This window comes from Rhinolophus ferrumequinum, chromosome 27, assembly GCF_004115265.2.
Source record: "Rhinolophus ferrumequinum isolate MPI-CBG mRhiFer1 chromosome 27, mRhiFer1_v1.p, whole genome shotgun sequence".
Lineage (NCBI taxonomy): Eukaryota > Metazoa > Chordata > Mammalia > Chiroptera > Rhinolophidae > Rhinolophus > Rhinolophus ferrumequinum.
The window spans coordinates 3,196,560-3,218,142 of record NC_046310.1 but is presented as its reverse complement, the minus strand read 5'-3'; the positions used below and the strand labels follow the sequence as shown (position 1 = coordinate 3,218,142).

Sequence of the window (21,583 nt, the reverse complement as noted above, 5' to 3'; positions counted from 1 at the left end):
GAAAATCATCTGTTAAATATTAATCAAATTGATCCTAGAAATAAAACACACCCAGAACCCTCTTTGCCGTACAGATACTTCCAGGCATGTGGAAATGGCTGATAGGTAGATTTGCAGATATAATGATATGATGAAACACACAGTCCTAGGAAATATCATCGTTAAGATAAAGATCACAGACATGTTTGATACATCACAGATCCTCAGTAGTCAATAAAAAGGCAACTTAAATGTGATGTGTTTCTCAGATTATGGTCCAGTGAATTCATGCTTAACTTTTAAAAAAAGAGATGGATTACATAAAAGAAAAGGAAAATGCTAAACTAAATAAAATGCTTTACAATATAAGGTAGTATTGCTTTGTTACAATTTGAACAAAGAAATTCACAATAAGGAAGAAGCAAAATACCCCTTTTGCACAGAATACACATGTGGCTTCAAAGCACAGAGGCTTAAGCGAACAGAAGAGAATAGCAGGTATGAGACTAGCATCAGGGCCTCCCAACAGAGTCATGGCCGAAGAGGCCAGGATCCTGCATCTCTCTACCTGTTACTTCTCATAATGAATCGTGATGGGTAATAACATCTACTCAATACTTACAGGAATCAGGCACCATTCTAAACACTCCATGAACAGTAATTCATCGACCTCGACCACAAGAAGAGGTGAGCAGGCCCCAACTACTCTCGTGACCACCAGGCACCCGGCCGGACCAGGCGGTCCAGCACAGACTGTCAGGCCACCACAGGATGCAGCGTGGCTTCAGACCTCATATTCGTCATCACTTTGCTATGCCCTTCAAGGCTAGATTTAGGTTACATCAGTTCACCTGAACTGGAAACTAGAATACGAGTTGTTCCCTCTGGTGGCAAGAACCAAGTTAGAGCATGTCTGATGACCCTTTGTGGGCTGTACACAGACTAACTACAGAGTCTAATTATCATTTAATTGTAATCAATTCTTGGTGTCTCTGGCAGGAACTACACAGCATGGAGCACAGCCAACTAGGGAAGGGATCAAACTGAGATTCTGACAAAGGAAAGAGGGAATCAGTGGACTGAAGCAAATACAAAGGAACCGTGTGGGCCATACAGTGGCTCACTCAGTTGAGTGAGAAAAAACTGGAAGATTCTAAAATTAGGCTGAGGAACTCTATCTAACATAACATAGTGTCAGGTCTCCGTGAAGCTACTGAACAGTACACTTAAAAACAGGATGGTACATTTTATGATAAATGTGTTCTTTAGCACAATTTTTAAAAATTCAGGTGAAAATAAAAGCACCCCCCATTGGCTTAAAAAAAATATGATGCAGTTCAAAAGTAGCATTTGAGTCAAAAGTTGTAAGGGCCCGGAGCATTCTCAGATACAGCAGGCTGAGGTCAACCAAAATTTACCTCGGTCTGTAAGTCATCTCAGTCTCAAGCAAAGTAAATAGGAAACCATTTTATGTGACATTAGAGAAGCTCCAGATGGAAAGCAGATGAATCCAAAGAAGCCAATGTTACAGAAACTAGCAATGACGGCAGGCCCCAGGCCCCAGCCGCTGCCTCTCCTCCAAGTCAGGCTGCAGCTCATCATTTCCAATCCTACACTGTTACCAGCTTACTTTTATTTTGCCTGTATATGAGCCAAATACAAGAATTTTCTGTGCTTTAGAGTTTGTGTCTACTCACTGACAGGAGGAACTATGAGGTGCAATATGCCAGGGGACCCTTGGATGACCCTGCTTCATTCACCGGGTATGGGTGGCCGTTGACCAGTGCTTCCTTGGCACCACCAGAGCCATTTTGTTCTCAATGGAGAGTTACTGCGATTGACACCAGGAACATGAAAGCAAACTATAAAACCTGAAGAGTAGCTACGTCAGGGCAATGTCCATATGCTTGCTAGCTTAGTATTTCTACTAGAATATAGAGGGAACCTACTGCTTAACGATCCAAATAGCAAATGAAGTAACTGGGTGCTACAGTACAATTCTGTAACAAAAGGAGCACCTGGAGAAAGGAGAAACAGTGGTCTTCATAAAAGGGAAATTTCCACTACCTGAACTAAGGGAATAAGGAAAAGGATCTCACACCAAAAAAACAAAAAACAAAACAAAAAACAAATCAAGAAAACTCTGCAGTTAATATCTGATTAATAATAGGCTATCTTGAGCAGGAAACAAAGCAGATTTCATTATTAAAAAAAACCACATGAAACATTCTGATTGATATCTGTTTCTTAGAATTTTGAATCTCATTTAATGCCATACAAAAAGAATGAATTAACTTGAGGACTGACCAAAGGAGAGTCTTGCCTGAAAACTTTCCTAAAACAATTCTCCTAAAAGCCTCCGGAAGTACAAAGTTATCCTCCAAGAGACATGTGGGCAAGAAGGAAGGTCTGAGAGGAAGAGGGGAACGAAGGCTGGAGAATATGAGGCCACAGAGAAGAGTGGCTGCGTGAGTCTCTCCCTGTTTCCTACCAAGACTGAGTGGGGTGAGGGCACTTATTTCAATCAGCGTTCTTTCCAAGTCTGGTACAGGATGAGCGAATACACGGTATGTTTAAGAGTGGCCAGAATGCAGCTGTTTTGTACAGATACTAAGAACTTTATCAGAAATGCACTGTAATTAATTCAAAACTGAGGACGAATATCGGGTACAACATATTTCTGAAATATCTGATAAAACGTATTAAGCGTGGCTGCTTATTTCATTTGGTTTGGTTTCTCCAAATAAATAAATAAACAAAGTTTTATAGAGATAAAAGAATTAAAATAGCCTGTTCAACTTGATCAAGGAGACTATTTCTCAGATTATTAAAAATGACACTGTTCTCAGAACTCAAGAAAACACTCATTTTATGTTAATGCAAATTCTCACACTATTGGGTCCACAAAGGGAAACAATAACATCTCTACCTCAGCGCCCAGGTCCTAAACATTCTGAGAAATAAACAATAGAAACTAAACTACTGCTTTAAAACAACAAAGCATCAACTGGAAGGCAGTTTCACGGCAGACAAAATGCCGGCTAACTGAACCGCACAATCAGACACTTGACACCCAGGTCCAGGCAGCACCAGCTGAGCGCAAGCCTTCAGAGCACAGCGTGAAAAATTAAAGGAAAACTCCTGTTCCCCGGAGGCACGTTAGGTTCCAAGAGGAAGGAGGGAAGAGCTGAGTCAGGCACCTCCAGTTTATTTTTCCCAAGTTTACAAAGTGGATAAGCTATTCCACTTAGCCTAGAGCACACGAAGTGAAAGGGTGGCTAGAGACGGGAAGACATGTCCAATGAAGGAAACATCGGGAGTTAGGAGGAAATATCCATCCTCGGCTCAAAGCACACGTGATTATCAAAATCTCCTCAATAATTTCAAACATTAGTAAAATGTAAAAACCATATCAAGAATCAATCAAGTGGCATCTTAGGAACTACCACTTGCATCCTAATGTTTGCCTTTTTTAGGAGTACCTGATGGCGTTTTAGATCTGCTTTTAGTTTGAACTTTCTCCAGGTTGTCTGGATGAGTCGAGCAGCTCGTGTTTCTCTGCGGAGATCCAAAAGCCTTGCACAAAGAAATGACAGATAGGTAATAACCACCTAGGAGAAAACATAAAAGATGGAAACAGAATAGTCAACTTCCTGTCACCTTTGGAACCTTTGCACTTATTATTCAGGTGTTAGTGAACAAATTCTTACTTACCTTTTCGTCTGGAATTGTATTTGACATATCTGAATGATGAATCATAGCAGGTATCCCACCAAGGTCTCGGACCGCAGACCTAACCAACTGAAAATTCTTCTTTTCGTTTTCTAGGAGTTCTTTGGATAGTTCTGACGTATTTTCTACTATACAAGACAGAATAGACTGCTCTGGTCAAAAATCAGACATGGCAAAAAAAAAAAAAAAAAAAGTATGAAATGTTACTTAACCAAAAGGGACTGACCGTGATCAAGTGCTTTGAGAGACACATCCAGACAACTCTCATCAGACTCCGAGGATGAATTGAGCACCACTGACCCCGTCTGTGCACATTCCACGGTGTGAGTAGTACGCTGACATATGGAGTCAAAAGGCACGTAGCATGGATGATAGTGGTGAATCAGGTAACACAACACACGGCCATCTGAGAAAGACACTGTGAAATTCTCCACCTGATTGGAAAGACCATTGCAGATTTAATGAATTAAGATGAGCTCATCCAGGAGTAGGGTGGGTTCCTAATACAATAAGTGGTGTCCTGATAACAAAAGGAGAGACACGGAGACAGGCACAGAGAGAATGGCACAGGAGGGCAGAGGCCAGAGTACTTATGTCTATTGGCCAGGCACGCCAACGACTGCCACCAACACCAAAAGTCGAGAGAAAGGCCTAGAGCACATTCTCCCTAGAGCCCTCAGTCGCTCTCTGCTACTTCATTAAAACATGGAGGGTCATCCATATATCTGACCATTTTTTTACTAAAGATACTTGTTCAGGGTATAAGTTTACCATATTTAGTTACATGTACTCTATATCATTTTTCATGTTTTATTCTCCTTACCAGATATTTTATTCATGTGTCAGGACAACTCATTTTCAACTATTTACACTTGAAGGTGTACTTCATGTAGAAATACAGCATCAATCTCACAAGTGATTATAAAATACTCAGCTTAGATGTTTTTCCTCTTCCCTCTACCTAGTGGTAAGGCTATCTATTGTTCCTTTCTGGTTGTGGATTTATTTGCATTTACCTTTATTATAAGGCTGTGATCCTTTGGTGCCCCAGTTCTATGCAAGGGTCTCCTATTAACACCCCCAACTAGGGCATTTTTTTCTTTCTCAGTGATTCATAAAAGAGTCATGATTTATTCAACTGGTGACATCTTAGATTAGATAACATGGTATATGATAATGCCCTCACTCACTGGATGAAAAGTTTGGAGAGATTTTATATGTGTGTGTGTACATATATACTAAATTATTTTTAAAAATGCAAAAAAAATGTTATGCATTAAGTTTAATTGACTTCAACCAAAACATATTTAAAGATACCGGGCTAAAACAAAAACGAAGAAACTTACTTTTTTATTATAGAAGGCACAAACGGCATTTACCCAATCCATCAATAGCTTTATGCTTTCGCTATATTGTTCAAAGGGATTACTCAACCGTCTGTCTTTTATCTTATTGAGAACAGTATCAGAGGGGCATGAGAGTGCAGACATTGTTTTCTTCATACTCCATGTGAGTTTTAAAAAGTCAATTTCCTCCTTTAACTGATCTAAATTAAGAGAAATATCCACCTGAAACAGATATAAAAAAAGATAAATAATTTTGTCCTTTAAATGGTTAACATTCCTTTTCATATATTATTTTTAACCCACAGAAGTTCAAGTCTCTGCTTCTTTTTTTTTTTTTTAAAGAAAACGAGTCTACACAGACATGATGGAATGTGTAGTGTTAGGTCGATGGGATTTAAGGTCACACCAGCTTGGTTCCAATCTCATCTCCACTTCCTATCAGCGATGTGACCTTTAGTTTCAGTTTCTTCATCTGTGAGGTGGTGGTAACACCTACCTCATAGGAGTGTGGTGAAGATTAAACTGGAATACATAGAAAGCAATTATCACAGTTCCTGGGACAGAATAAGGTCTAGTAAGTAGTAGTTACAAGTGTTAGTCTTGATTTGACAAACGGATAAAAAGTGCAAATGTACCAAATGTATATAGAATACCTGGAAAGCGAATGCTATTTTCCAAAGCAATGCGAGAGTTTTTTCTCTGTGCCTATCCACAATGTCCTTCGACAGGATGGGACTTCCTGCAAATGAAAAGACAGCCCTTCAGCACAATACAGGTACTTAAATGATGTCACCGACAAGAGAAAGCGTGGCTCAGCTCTCACCATGCTCATCATTTAACTGAATTCCTCGTGACTTCAGAACCTGAAGGACAAGGTCGACATTGTGTACCTTCTGCAGACGGCTTATGGCGGGAATTCTGAGTCTCTTTGAGAGATCCCAGTTCTGTGTGAGGAGTTCCATGGCTCGCCTAACAAACAGTAAAGTGGTTTTCAGATGAGATTGTTATATTAAAAACATGTAAGAAAAATGGACTTCATTTAAATACAGTTATCACCCACAGAAATCCCCCCAACTTAAAGAGTTTTAGGTTAGAATGACTCCAAAACACTCTATCAAAACCTTGTTGTTCCATAGTCAGCAAATAGAGTTATTTCTCATTTTAAGCCTGGGGGCTGAGGTCAATGAACAAATATAAGAAAGAAACATGAGACATACACACACAAAAACACACATGAACAAAATAACAGGGTTCTATACAGAAAGGGCGTTAAAAGAAAAGGCAACAGGATGTTTATTGAGGGCCTACTGCATCCTTCACATAAGCAAGTACATCCTTTTCTTATTTTCGTCCTCGGGGCAAATCCCCCAACAGAGCAGGTATTATCATCACATATGTTGCTGATGAAGAATCCAAAGCCCAGAGGAGTTAAGTCAGTCACCCCTGGTCATTATATTAATAGCTGGTATAGACAGAACTAAGATCAGAAGGAAAACCCCGTTTCCTCAGTTTCCAAATCCACTCTCCTAAATCTATACCAGATTACTATAGAATTACTTGAGTGCCTATATTACAAAGACGTATACACCACAGCTGAAATCCAAGCCCCTAATAACATCTAGGTCACAAGTGTTTTATTTACTAGACAATAATCGGCAACCCACAGAAAAAGCAGACCCCAACTGATTATTGAATAGAGCTGAAGTTAGGCAGAACTGTTTATAGACCTGTATTTCTAAAGGTTAGAGATAGAGAGCAGCCTCGGGCCACTCCAGGCCTCCACAGTCTCCAGGCACCAAGCGCCTGTGCAGCTGCACACCGATGTCATCTCCGCTGACGTCACTTCCGGCATTGGTGGGTCAGCCATTCCCAGGGACCCGCAAAGGACTGCAAAGATCTAAGACCATTTCACGGACACTTCAGACAATGGAAATTTGGTTTGCAAGACTGAATCTTTTAACTAGGGAGAGTTCCTACACAACCACAAAGCATCAACATCCAACACTGCTAAGTCCTCAGTAACTCCTGTGAAAGCATAAAAATGTCTTCCATTGTGAGAAAAACAGCAGCGAACACACAACCATTCAGTGCTCCTCATGGAAAGTGGGAAAAGCCTAAAAACGTGAATTCTTATTGGCCAGAAAATAGATGGGATGGCTTGGATTTATGAAATGAACGTTTTTAGTAAGTGCTGTAGCCTATATATAAAAATTGTTCAAGTGACAGAAAGCTACAGTAAAGTTCAAAACACTCCTACCTTGTTTGTGAGAACATATAATCAGAAAAGACAAGAAAATTCACAGAAACTTAATTTAGAAGGAAGCAAGTGACATGCATAGTGTTTTTGAAAAACTGGAGAGTCATAAAAATCTAGGGATTCCTTCGTCACAAATGTTAAACATAACAAACTAGAGAGTTTCCTAGGAAAAAGACGAATGTCTCCAATCCAGAAATCCTAAAGGCCCAACCGAGTACCATGCTGAAGGCCACGCCTTCCGAAGCAGGAACTGGACACTCACTGTACTCACACCAAAGCCCATTTTAGGCTTCCAGTTTGTTACTAAGGAAACATCGTATGATTTGATACCAGACACCTTGAGTCGTACCCCAGTACCACAATATGAAACTTGGACAAGCCATTGTCCGTCTTCATCTTACTTTTCCTCATGTGTAAAACAAGGTTAATACTACTAACACTGGTAGCAAATGATGTAGTACTCATGGAACCACTGCAGACATAAAGTGGTATTGAAATGTCTGATATTTTAATTAGTTCCCTGTTTTTCTCAACTCCTATTCCAGATAATCAGTAGTTCCTACTGACACACCCTAGTCACATGCCAGTAGGGAACAAAAATGTGGATAGGAGACAGGGTTTCTGGGCCTAAAATAAATACCATTTTTCCAAAAATGATGCAGATGTTTATTTCAATTTTTTTTTAAATCCTAAATTAATTTTATTATACAAAAGGGCAAGAAAGATTGTGTAAATACAGAAAAGTGTTTTCCAGAAAATTCTAGTCTGTTCTATTAAGTAAAACAATTCTATTTCTTATACTTACACAAGACGCACCCCGCATTGCAAGTCTACAGCAAGATTTGTAACAGAAAAATTGAATTCATCAAATGGTGTCTGAACATGGTTAACAGGTAATCCCAATAAGCTAAGGTGACGGGAAAGGTCACCTTCACCACTTAGGAAGTCTCGTGAAAAAGCCAGAAGAATTTCTTTACTAGCCTATGGAGAAACAAGTTGCAGGTATTATAGTCCAATAGTATAATTTGTCTACAAAAAAAAATCCTTCAAATCATTCTGTACATATAGAAATAAAGTGAAATTAACAGTAGTATAAAAAGATAGTTAGTTTCCTCTCATATGGTAGTAATGTAAACCTCATACATTTACAATTTCAAACCTTTTAAAAGTTTTTTCATAATTAATAATATATTCTAAAAATTAGCATAAATTTGCTAACATACAAAAAGAGGAAAGAAATTTCCCCACAGATTAATCCCTCAAAAGCATAGTTTTGTTCATTCTCAAATCCAAGTTAAGAATAGGGTGATGTGCTGGTAGAGTGTTAGAACTACTGAAAGAACTCAGTAGATAAGCATTCTCTTCTTTGAGAAACATTTTGTAAAGACAAAATATACAATAAAAGCAAGCAAAGGTCTTATATTTTAAATATAAAATGTAACATATAAAATGAAAAATATACCTTGAATTCGGCATCTTTACAGAAGAGACAAGGATCATGATCGATAAGTCTGGAGATTTTCGCATAATCGAGGAAACAAACCAACAACAATAACTTTTTCAAAGTGAACTTAGACAAAGCTTCTTCATGACCTTAAATAAAGTACAAAAAAACATAGCAAGTTAATCTCTGACAGGCTGGTTGAACCATAAAATATGATGATGATAATGTGCTAGTAAACAGAGTGACAGCGAGCACACAGTAACACCACATGCCCTTCTCAGTGCTTTACATGATTGAATCCATTTAATACAGTACCACATGGGGCACACACCACGGATTTCTAATCCAATCCATGGATTTCCAATCCATGCAGGAGGAAACGCAGGCACAAAGACACCAAGCAATTCAGTTCAGAACACTTAATGAGCACCTATGACGTGCAGCACCATCCTAAGTGCCACACAGACAAGAGCAAACTAAAGCAAATACGATCTCCATAGGGCTTAGAGCCATGTCGGGGGAGAAGGTGGGTAGAGACAACAAGCAGATAAAAGTAATTACAGTGATGGAGGAAATGATGGGGGTGGGAAGCGGGAGGGCGGTGGAAAAAGGACCCTATGTATATATTGGTTTCTCTAGCAGGTAAAATTTTCAGAGAAAGGAAGCACGAGAAGCCCTTCGTGCAGGGTGGGGAACGTGGTGCGGGCAGAGTTCCTTACCATCTCTATACAGATGAGGGACAGAGGGATGTCTGTACTCAGCTGCTATATCAGGATTCCAAAGTAAGCGCTTCAGAATAAACAGGGCCAACCCCGTGACATCACTGTTGTCTTCCAAAGCTATGAGTTCTCCAAAAACTGTCTGGAAGGGAATTGAAGCTAAAGTCAGGACTATGTTATCTCTGAGAAGCAGAGGGATGAAATACGGAAAGGCATGCAACAACCTTCTAGGGAACTCGCAATATTCTACTTCCGAAATAGTGTGGAAGTGACACAGATAGCCCCAAATAGCCTTTAAACTGTACATATATGTTTTGTGTCTTTCTTAATGTATATGGTATACTTTACAGTAAAAAGACAAAAGCTGAGAATTTAGATAAATTCTTTAAAATCTTCTGACGAGCAATATTTGCATTTCATTTTTTTCCTTTAAGCTAAAGAACTCTCAAATATTGGTATGTTGTTCAAATTTAATTATAACTGTCCCAGTAAGGATATCATGATGGTGCAACAGAAACCTACATATTCTAAATTTTCTGACAGATAAGTTAAAAACCATCTGTGAATCATCTAAGGAAATAATCTGAGAAGAACAGATGTGTTTATAATAATGATTTAAATATGAAGTCAGTTTAATGCCACTATGCTTATGATTATGATTTTTAAAGAAATTAGAAAAAACTAAAAACGGATAAAATTATGTTCAATAACTGTACACTGACAAAATATAGGGACGAAAGCATGTAAAAGTATTAATACCTGACAAAATAGAGAAACTTTACCATTATTTACTTATTTTTTTGGCCTTTGATACTTTCTTAAAATCCTCAAAGACCAGGCCCATTCACAGAAGCTAAGGTTTGGTGGTGAATTCAAACATTTTGTCCAGTTCTTCACCCCTCCCTTCCCTGTAAGACGATTACACACCCCCACCAACGGTCAGAGACTTGGATGACTCTTGTGGGAGAATAATATACTCCGGCCTCATTTGTGTTTGGTCTGGGCAGTGGAACATGAATGGAAGTGATGCACAGTACATCGAAAAGGCACTGCAAGTCTACCTCTCCCGCGCTCCACCTCTGCCACAAAAACAGAGGGTCAACTACTTAGTCGACATTCCAGAATTATCTGACATGCGAAGCAGAGCCAGTTACTATGCAATTTTGTCATTAACCTTTCATTGAAAGAAATAAGAAATTGAATTTCAATTCAATAAATTAAGAAATCTTAGCAAGGACACTACCAACCCATGTGACATTAACGGGCTTATTCTCTACAGGTCTCAATTTCTTGATAAATAAAGCTAGATTATTATAAAGATTCCTTTCAGTCCCAAAGATTGTTCTACTCCAAAACCTAGAATAAACTGAATAGGATATCCCACGTGACAAAGGTAAAAAGCCTAAAGAAAATATAAAATTAGACCAGTAAAAGACTAAAGGAAATGAAAACACAGCAGAAATTTTAAACAAAAGCATATTTTTAACAGTCAACTACTAATATGTTTCTAATTCAATTAGTTTCAACATTCTAAATATTACTGCGCTACTATGCACCATGTGAAAAACTCAACTTTATGAGCTGTGCTCCATCATAATGGTCACAATGGCATCAGACTGGTGTAGATGCAAATCCTGATCAATTATTGGCATTCAGCAAGTCACTCGCCAGTTAAGCTTCTGTTTTGTCAGTGAAGTGAAAATAATCATACATCCCTCAATGGGTTTTGTAAAGTTTTAAATTTGTAAATGTATTTAAAACAGCCTGGTATTGCCATTTGTGAATGCTCAAAAAGGAGCCTACTATACTTATTATTATATCTAGTACCAAATTAAGAAACTAACAGGAAAATTGCCATAAAATGAAATGGCGATGATATATAACAGCATTGTCTAGTTACCTAATCAGTATTTATTAAAGGACCGTAATTTTTAAACTGAAAGATCAATTAAGCTAACCAAATGATTTTATAAGTGAAACCATATAAGGGATCAAATAAATGGTGATGGAAGGAGAACTGACTCTGGGTGGTGAACACACATGATATATAGATGATGTATTACAGAACTGTACACCTGAAACCTATGTAACTTTACTAACAATTGTCACCCCAATAAACTTTAATTATAAACAAATAAATAAAATAGAAACTTTTTTAAAAGGCTGCCTTTTAAAAGTATATAATTTGAAAAGTAACCTTTTTTCAGAAACTGAAAGGTATACTTACTTCTAAGCCGATTCGTAGCCACAAAGGATTATATGACAGCAGCCAATTTAGAATTTTCTGCCGTTCTCCTGAAACACAGATAAAAAGCAATAAAGCTCAGACCACTAATCAAACAGAGACAATAAATAAAATTTCATGGAAAGACATCAGTGGAAAGAAAGGATAATCACATATGAAAAAGTTAATTTAAATAAACTATACTTCCACTCAAATATATATGGGCATATTTAAGTATGTGAGATTTTAGGCAGCAAAGCCAAATCATGTATATATCTAACTCTGAAATACAAAATCTCCAGTGTTTTTAAAGAATTAATCTTCAGATTTCTATAATCTTCTTACCCACATCTTTCCAGAGGTGTCTATCTTTTCGAACAATTAACCGCCTAGCTTCAATTTCAATTTCAAGCTTTTTAATAGCTTTCACCATTTTTTCAGAAGTAAATAAACGACACGCTGCACGACGTAATCTATTCAGCCTGCACCGAGCAGTATAAGCTCTGAGAGACATTTCCTCTTTTGTCGGAGCTCTGGGAACACTTAATTTATGTTGACTCTCCACTCCCAAAAGAAGAGTAGCAGCATTTACTGGGTCAAAACAAAAGAAAGAATGCTTCTGGTTAAACAGTACATTAATATAACCTTCAATCTAGCAGTGAATGCACTTTGAGATGGCTAAAACAGAGTCTATTCGGGCCCATTCCAAGCTTTCGCTCCCCTTTTCCACCTCAAAATAAAGATGTCACCACTCACTCCGTGCCTTAGGCCAACCTGTCATTGCAAGCTGCTGGCCCTCCCTGAGAAAGGTGTGCCAAGTCTAACCACTTCTCACAACCTCCACCACTACCATTCAGTTTACACATTATCATCTCTAAGCCGACCAAACAGCCTCACTGGGTTCTCTGCTTCCATCATTGTTATGCAATAAAAAAGGAATGTGATTTTTTTTAAATCAATTGAACTTTGAAATACAACTTGAATTTTTATAAACTAAATTTTCTCTAGAGAAGTAAAACAGGCTTTGTTTACTCTGGAGGGAAAAAACGTGACCTTAAAGAGATCATCTAATCCAAGATCTGATCCGTTGATATAAAAACCCTATATACACGATTCGTAAAAAACACTCAGCAGTCTGCTTGAACACTGCAGCTATCTAGAAGTGACTACCTAGGAGGGAGCCCATATGATGGTTGGACAGGTTAAGTATCTACAAGGATTTTCTTTTTCTTGACTTGAATCAATCCCTGTAACATCTATGGGAGAGCAGCGGCACAAAGGTTGTTTCCTTCTTTCAGGAGAAAACCTTTCAAATGTTCGAAGGACAGTATGTTTCCTCCTTGTTCTGCACCTAAGTCTTCTCTTTTCTAGGAAACACTGAGATGTTTAAAAACTCCCCATAGCAACTGGTTTTCAGGTCTCTCGTAATTCTATAGCTTGCCTACAAATGTCTAAACTAAGGTACTTGAAGGAGAGATGAAAAAAAAAAGAATAAAAAAGAAGATGGAGTCACTCTCCCTAAAGTGATCAGGCGACACAGACTTAAATGTATTCCCCAGGACATTATATTTCATTAATGCAGCTACACTACTCTGAACTGGATTTCTCAGCAGCCATGTTTCATTGTTAACTCAGGTTGAATCTACATTAAAATAATTCACCAGGAAATTGAATTGGCTGATGTGTGAAAATGAAAAGTAAGAAGAAAAAGTAAAAGTTCAGTACTTTTAGTCCTGAATGCCCCCAAATTTCTCACCTACACAATCTGTAGCATTTATATCAAGGAATTAGTGAACGATGCCATTAACTATAATAAAATATGTATAAAGGAGAAAAATTTATGTTAAACATTATCTGTTAAAACAAGAGTATTATTTAAATATCAATTTAATGTTTACCTTCAGAAACATTTGTTTTTACAGTGAAGTCATCAGGAGTTAATATAAAGTTTAGCCACCAAGTGAAGCCCTGTTGTTGCTTTTCCTTCCAGCGTTCATCATAAAACATGTTTTTGGCAGCAAATGGCATTGGATGTCGAGGAATGTCTAAGAATACAATTAGGTTACTGCGTAAGAAATTTTCTTTTAAATTACTATATAATATAAAGCAAAAGACTGTTCTTACTAGTAAAATCACCTAAAACACTGAACAGTAGTTCCTTTTCCACTTGCTGGAAATAGTGCAAAGCATTTTGGGGTACGAAATGCAATCAAAGCAAAAAGGGAAACTAAGGCCGTACCTCCTTGGTTTTTTAAAAATGCCAAGTCACTGTTAGTCAATTTCATTAAGTCTAAGAATATATCCTCATTGTTATCTGAATACACACTTTAACAACAACAAAGTTCAATTCATTTCCATTTGAAATGCAATCAGTGTTTCATTCAATGTCGGTTTTTTGAAAAGACTGTCAAGACGATAAACACTTGCCTGTTTTTAATGGTTTTATGAAGGTCAAGTTAGACTGTGCCACTGGGACAATGCGTTTTCGCCTTTTGTTTGTTTTAGAATTAGGAGTTTTGTACACTGATGACTCTAAAAAAAATTACAAAGTAGAAAAACAGCATTAAAAAACAAATTTCCTGAATGAACTGATTTAAAGTTAAAATTTGGGTTCTCCATGATCACATCCATTTAGCACAAAGTAAGCAAACACTACGTGCCAGGCATTAGGCTATGACTTGGTGGGGCCAATAAAAGCTACAATGGAAGTGACAGACTTCCAATCCTTTAGGAAACAATGGGTGACGGAATGAAAGGGGTTAAGACTAAAAATGGAACGCTAAATGGAAATAATTATTGTGACCCAGGTTGGCTGCGAGAACTTAAATTAAAACAGAAGCAGTGGAGACAAATTAGAGAAGAGTTATTTTAATAGTACAACCAACAAGCCTTCAGAACCAGCTGACTAGGAAAGTGATGGAGAAAGAGAACTCCATGATTTCCAGATTCCTAACCCAGGTGACTGAGGTAGATTGTAGGACGTACCTACAAAGAAAAGCGCAGTAAACACCACAGTGGCAAATAACCAGAATAGCAGTGCACTTCCTCAAAAGCAACTTATACTGCTACTACAGACAAAGAATAAAAGCAAAGGAGAACAAACTAAGGCCCACATGCAAAATCCAGCCCGCTGCCTGTTTTTGGATGGTCCTCGTTTCTAGACTTGTAAATAGTTGGGAAAAAAATCAAAAGAATGATATTTCATGACACATGAAAATTGTATGAAATTCAAATTTCAGTGTCCATAAATAAAATTGTGGATACAGCCACAAGCTCATTTACATATTGCCTGTGGCAGTTTTCCCTTCTCTGAGGCAGAGTTCAGTAGCTCAGACAGGGATCATATGGCCTGCAAAACCTAAATATTTCCTATCTGGTCCTTTAGAGAAAAAGTTGGCTTAGCTTTGATTTAGAGGGATCACCAATCTATATCAATTATGAAAATAAGGAACATGACCAAATTAAGACATAATATTTATTAGGTTATAAAGGTCTTTGTATTTGAACATTAACAAAAACAGGAGAAATTCCTGATTCTGAAACCTCGCACAAGCTACTCCTTCTGCCTGGAACTATTTGATTTTGCAGGAAGCCGACCTTGAAACATCTCCCAGGTCCTGTCATTCACAGGAAGCCAAGCACCGTGCCTCCCCTGTTGCTCCCATGATCGCCTGTGCACAGCTCAGTCCGAGGACAGTTGTGAGTGTCTTCAAAATTCTATTTCCCCCAGGAAACAGGAAACAGATCACCAGCTCAGGGGAGGACCACAGCACTAGCTGGCTAGAACCCCAGCTTTATCACTTACTACCTAGTGACCTTAACGCAACTTCTGAAAGCATCAGTTTCCTCATTTTAAAACTAATAATGATAAACCTACTTTGTATAATTGTTGTGTTAAAGGAAGTACTAGTAAAGCACTTACAACTGCGCCTGGAGAAAGCGCTCAATGACTGACAGCGACCATTATCAGTCCCGAGGGCAGGGAGGTGTTAGAGGTGTCAGGAGAAAAGGGAGGTTGACAGAGTCTGCAGCAAAGTGATCGAGTCAATAAACCAGGAAAACATAGCCCGAGGTAAGGGCTTACTTGAGGTTAGAGGTCATGAATTTAAAGACCCACCAGCAAGGTTCAGGCATAGAGTAGGCAGTTAGACTGGGACTGGGATTTTCTAGACAAGCACAATGAGGGTAAGAGAGGTGAATTAAGTGATTATAATGACCCAGGGAATCCAAGATGAGTAAGAAATAAAGTGAGGGCATGTCAGAGATGTGGGTTGCGGCAATGGTGATGGGTAAAGGACTGCAGGTGTTGGAAGGGTAGAAAAATGTTGGAGTTGGGTTTCTAGAGAAAATGCTGAAATCAGAGATGGAGACCTCGCAGGAGAGTGTGGCCTAAGTAGGTAGGAACTAAAAGGCCAGGATACTGAAAGGACCTTCTACCAGGATTTTGAAATCATAAGGAACAATGACAGTAGTAGTTTGGAGAAGGTATCATAAGCCGGATGAAAAATCTTGAGAGCAATGTTTCACTGTGACAAGTAGGAAAACAAGCTTCCAACTGTTCTGGTGCTCTTTGCTTTCTTTCTTTTTTTTGGTTTGTTTTTAAGGAAGGAGAAATAATAGTCTGGAAGAAGATATGAGAAGGAAGACGGTCCAGTATCCCACCAGGAGCCCCAAGGTCAGAAGAGTAGGAGAGAAAACAGACACAAAGTGAGAGGGTCACAATGCAAGCAGCGTTCTCAGGGGACAAACAGGTTTCCACAAAGCAACAAAATGAGGAGTATTAAAAAAGGTATTTATCAATGAAAGATGGTGAACCCAGAAGACACAGACAGTTTAAACAGGTGGCGAGATACAGAAAATGGGTCCAGTTAAGCTCTGTTCAAAGAGATATGAGATAAAAATACAGATGTGTGATATTTCCTAGGAGTCGTAGGATTCTTTTAAATCATCTGTTAAATAACCAGTGTGGTTTGAAAGTGTGGATTGAAAGGGCATGATGGGATTAGGCCTGACTCTTTGTGGTAGTAGGGCTGTGAGTATGGGGGAAGGAACAAGGAGGCTTTTTCCAAAGGAATGCAGATCTGTGGGGCCTATCTTCATTCCCAATTAATGGCAGAGGGAGAAGGATGTGGCCAGGAGCACAGGGCACGCAGAGACCTCTCCGGCGTTCCATCAGACGGTAGTGTGGAGACCAGGCACCTCCCTGGCCTTCCAGTATAGATCTTCACTAAGGGGAGGCAAGTGAAGTACTTCCCTGGGTCGGACACTTGACGGGGTGTCAAAAGCTCACTAATCAAGATAAGTATTTTAATGCAGTCATGTTTAAAAATCAGAAGTAATGCAGAAAAATCATGACGAACAGAAAATCAAGTTTAAATAAGAACAAGAGCACAACTATTTCAGAATTCAGCCCCACATTACATGTGTCCCATCTTCCACTAAGCAATTTGGTAACTGAAAAGTATACGTTAATTCAAGTTTATCAATTGCAAATTTATGAAACCCAAAGAAACAGAAAATATGCCCTTTATAAGTAAACTTTCATTAAAATTTTTACAAACAACTCACCAGTTTTCTTCTTCAGGTTTAATTTCTCTCTGTTGCTAATAAATTTCGAGGCAGGTGTCATCACTGTTTTGGTTTTTTTAACAGTGGATGTTTTAAACTCCACAGGAGAAAAATGGATTGTTTTGATTTCTTGCACTTCTGCATGTTCTGTAACTGTAAGCATCACATTTCCATCCTCCCTGTTTCCTTCACTCTTTCTTTTACGAGCAACGAAAGCTGTCTTTGAGGAAGGATTAATTACCTTTTTACCACCCTCAGATTTACTTCCTACGGGATCTATAACTGGGAGATACGAATGAAGCACATCTTTGCCTTCTTGAGTATCAGTTACTTTTTCACATTCACCCACTACACTGTGGAGACATCTTTTTGCCTTTGGTCTGTTAGTCTCAGTTTGGTTTTCTCTGGTACAAGCGGGCTTCAATTTAGTAACAGTGGCAGAAAGTATCGGGCGTCTTTGATGTTGGGTATTGTGGCTACAACCATTGTTAAGATCCTGAACTGCAGAAAATTTAGGCGGATTTTGGTTTGTAAAACTGTAACGATTTGCCTTCATTTCTAAAGCTTTGGGTTCTTCAAAAATAGCTTTGGGAGATTTTGAACCCTGACATTCAGGAACACATGGTGAAACTTCATTTTTTCTCTGCCTTTGAGGAGACTGTGAGGCCTGAGCATTTTCATTTGATAATGGTGATAATTTACAGGTTTGTTGAGATATACATATATATGCCATATTTTCTTTTACAAATTGATGAGGGGATAGAATTGGATTAATTAACTCCGATTCTAGATCCTTCTTTAGCCCATAATTATCATTTATGAAAGAATCTGGACTTAAAATTGTCCGATAAATTTCATGTACAGGTTTTGATTCCAAATGCACAGGCCTTGAATTATCTTTCATAAATGTATCTGGTGAAATAAATGTCACTAATTCTAGTTCGTTATTAGCTTTATGGCTATTATTTACAAAGGAATCTGGACTTAGAAAATTTCCTTGGCTTTGTGTAATGTTCAAAGTTGAAGAATAGTTTGGGGTAAGACTAAGTTTATTATCCTCTTCAATTTGGCCATTAATATTATTCATGGAGTTAAAGGAAATGTCGGTTATGACTTTCTCATTAAAATTAAAATCTTTGGAAATGTTGGCACCTTCTAATTGCAACAGTTCCCTGTTTTCAGGTGCATGAAGAGATGTGTAGGTAGTAGATCGACGTACAGAAAGTGGCAAGCAAGTTTCACCATGGCATTCTTTGAAAACGGGACTGATAGGTGATATGGGTATTTTATTTTCTTCAAGGATTAAAGAATTATTTTCTGTTGGGGAACAGCTTTCATTCCCAGCCAAATTTTCACAAGCTTGAAGTGGGCTCCTAACTCTGTCAGCTTTTTGGGAAACACTAAATGTTTTATTAACATTTTGAATACTTGAAATCTTCTTCTCATGACCTGAAGAGGCCGAAATTTTCTTCTTATTAATGGTATCCCAAAGACTCCTCTGCAAAAATAAGCAAAACATATAAATTCAGCTGACAGCTGTTGAATAGTACCTTTAATAAGGAAAATTATGTATGTCGTTCACTTCAAGGCTGTTAGCAAAATAATTTTTTACATATTACTATTTTTTTTGAGTAAATCACAAAATGATTAAAACTTATTACCTTTTTCTTTTTTGGCTCTTCTGCATTTCCTAGTAATATGACTTCGTGTTTCAGAACATCATTTACAAGAAATGTCACAATCTCTCTCACTCGGCCTTGTTTTAATGGTGTCCAATTAACGGAAATAACAATTTTTTCTTTAGACTATAATCAAAAGAACACATTTTTGAATGACTGTAACAGTAGTGATGCATAACAGCCAAAACATACTATATACATCTTAGAATACAGTAGAAGATTAATAATTGTTAGTCACCCAACACTCTATACCATAATAACATTTAACAAGTCAAATATACTTTCCTAACCTATCTCATATCATCATAAGTAAAAAAGCCACTAATGATAACAAGGTTCACAACAAAATAAAATTATAACAAAACCTTAATTGTATATGAAGCAATGCGACAGTCACCAAATCATTTTGATCATCAATGGTTTTTTAAAATCTAATGACATACTTCTACTTCTTTAGAATATATACAGTACTTCTAGTTCAAATATATTAGAATTTGCATTATGAAGACTTTTGTCAAAAAAAAATAGAGGATCAACTAAATTTCTTTTTCCCACAAACTTCTGTCAAGTCCACACCACCATCATTACTGGTATTTGTTAAACACGAATGTTCCAGTCTCAGGCATCTTCCAGAACTCCTTTAATCCTCACATCCCGAGGAAGGAGGTTCTGTGATTATGCACATTTTATAGATGAAGTAATCAAGGTCCAGAAAGCTTTAAGTGTTTTGCCCATGTCATACTGCTACCCAAGCAGTCTGACTCCTGGGTACAGACTCTCACATCTGCATCCCACAGCCTGGCAGGAATTTCCCAAATGCAAAACCCTGATGTAACAGAACAAACCTGTGTCTGCTGTTTTTCAGGGCAAAAAAAAGAGACAAGTTTTATTTTAAAGCAGAAACCATCAAACATCAGAAACACCTGGTTTTAAAAATTAGAACAGTGAACTTTTACTCTATAAAAGAGTAAATTCTAAAACAAACAGAAAAACTTTAGTTCCATACAACAAAAAAGAGGAACAATTATGTCGATGGACAAAACACCCATCTTTTGCCATGGAAAGAAAAGCCAGCATTCACACTAGAGGGGAGGGGCAGGTTCAGGGCTGCTTACACTCCAGCCGGTGACCTAAGTGACAGCCTCTTTCGCAGCCTCGGGAAGCCCCTGTTTACACAAGCAATCAGCCCCCCTCACCTTTGTCTTCACATTTGCAGAGGTTCTTCTCCACGGAAAGGCCACAGCAGTCAAAAGAAGAACTTAGGTTCTCTGGGTTTGGGTGACAATGATGGGAACATTACTCTGGCCAATGCCATGCAGAAAACCTGCCCGGGGAACTTCTTGAAACAACGTTCATAAAAATCAAATGATTCGTTCGCCGTCAAAGCTACACTAGAACAAGACAATTACCCACCGCACAGACGGGTGGGAAACAACCCGGAAGAGCTCTTTTCATTTGTCGGCTGTAGGTATTTCCAAAACGCAGCTCACTGTTCCACCTGAAGAAGTAGTGACCCTGACTCTACAGGGAGTCAGTTTCCCTGATACGTAAGGAAACTAAAACGCGTACTGAGCGAGAGGAAGCAATAAAAACGCTGCTCTAACCCAAGTACTCCTGGCAATCTGCAAAAACGGTAATTAATTCGTACAGTGCCGCCTATTACTTTAAAGTAAAGTGTCGTCTATCACTTTAGAACTGCAAGAGTCCTCTCAACGCTTCAAGGCGACGAAAAATGCTTCTCTACTTGAACAGTCCATTGAAACCCGTGTAAGGATGCTTGTGCACACGCGCACTGGCCCGCTGTCGGCGCCCACGCCCCTTTTGCGGGCTGGGGACCAGGGCTTCCCCCGAGTGAGCGAAGGATCTGACTGTATCCTCTAAGGGCCTCTCCTCTGCGGGTTTCCTCTCCGAGCCGCACCCCTCCCAGGAGGGTGGCGAGATGGCAGCGGAGAAGGGGTGCGGCCCGGCCCCCCGCTACGACCCACCTGCAGCACGAAGGCGCGCGGCCAGACGCTGAAGCCACGGGCGGCGGCCGGGAAGCGCGGCAGCGTCACGGCGGCCTCCTCGGCGTTGGGGTTGTCCAGGGCCAGCGACAGCGTCCGCGAGGCGCCCAGGCGCACATCCCCGAAGCAGAGGAACGGCTTCGTGCAGAAGTGGTTGAGGGACAGGACCGGCGGGGATGCCGCCTCCGCCTTGGCCGCGGGCCCCCGCAGCCTCGCCGACGGCCTCGGCTCCGCGGGGCTTTCATCCCCGCAGCCTCGTCCCACACGCCGCGTCGCCATGGCAGATCGAGCCCCGCAAGCCGCTCCGGAAGGGGACCCCGAGGACGCCCACCGCTTCCCTCAGGGGCGGCTGCGGAGGTCGCGGGAGCGAACTCACCTCCCTTTCTCTTCCAGTCGCCTTTTACACCAGAAAAAAAGAAACAATCCCCGCGAACTCGCAAACGAGACAGGGAGTTCAACACAGGTGTGATATCTGCCTCGGCTTAAACTTCCCTCCTCCACCAATGGGCACGCGCGGCACCGCCCACCTCCGCACAGAGCCAATCAGTAAGCAGAAGGGCGAATCAATGAGCACAAGGGCGAATCAGTGAGCAGCAGCGCCGAGCCAATGAGACGACAGCGCTTCATTTAAA

At 39.4% G+C, this 21,583-nt stretch overlaps 1 protein-coding gene across 2 annotated transcripts in view; it reads right to left on the bottom strand.

Moving 5' to 3' along the window:
* Positions 1-21,433, bottom strand: part of ASPM (assembly factor for spindle microtubules) — a 41,652-nt gene extending 20,219 nt beyond the window's left edge. Inside the window, exons 1-16 of one of the 2 annotated variants that reach the window (XM_033099711.1) lie at positions 20,934-21,433; positions 18,931-19,074; positions 17,270-18,767; positions 14,129-14,233; positions 13,600-13,746; positions 12,047-12,292; positions 11,705-11,772; positions 9,478-9,619; positions 8,777-8,907; positions 8,120-8,295; positions 5,881-6,026; positions 5,711-5,796; positions 5,058-5,279; positions 3,938-4,145; positions 3,694-3,839; positions 3,462-3,590 (exon numbers count right to left, since the gene is read on the bottom strand). In XM_033099711.1, the coding sequence (XP_032955602.1) occupies positions 3,462-3,590; positions 3,694-3,839; positions 3,938-4,145; positions 5,058-5,279; positions 5,711-5,796; positions 5,881-6,026; positions 8,120-8,295; positions 8,777-8,907; positions 9,478-9,619; positions 11,705-11,772; positions 12,047-12,292; positions 13,600-13,746; positions 14,129-14,233; positions 17,270-18,767; positions 18,931-19,074; positions 20,934-21,230 (3,891 nt within the window). In that variant the 5' untranslated portion in view covers positions 21,231-21,433. The remainder of the gene's footprint in view (positions 1-3,461; positions 3,591-3,693; positions 3,840-3,937; positions 4,146-5,057; positions 5,280-5,710; positions 5,797-5,880; positions 6,027-8,119; positions 8,296-8,776; positions 8,908-9,477; positions 9,620-11,704; positions 11,773-12,046; positions 12,293-13,599; positions 13,747-14,128; positions 14,234-17,269; positions 18,768-18,930; positions 19,075-20,933) is intronic. The other variant, XM_033099712.1, reaches the window with a different exon arrangement.
* Positions 21,434-21,583: the final 150 nt, after the last annotated feature.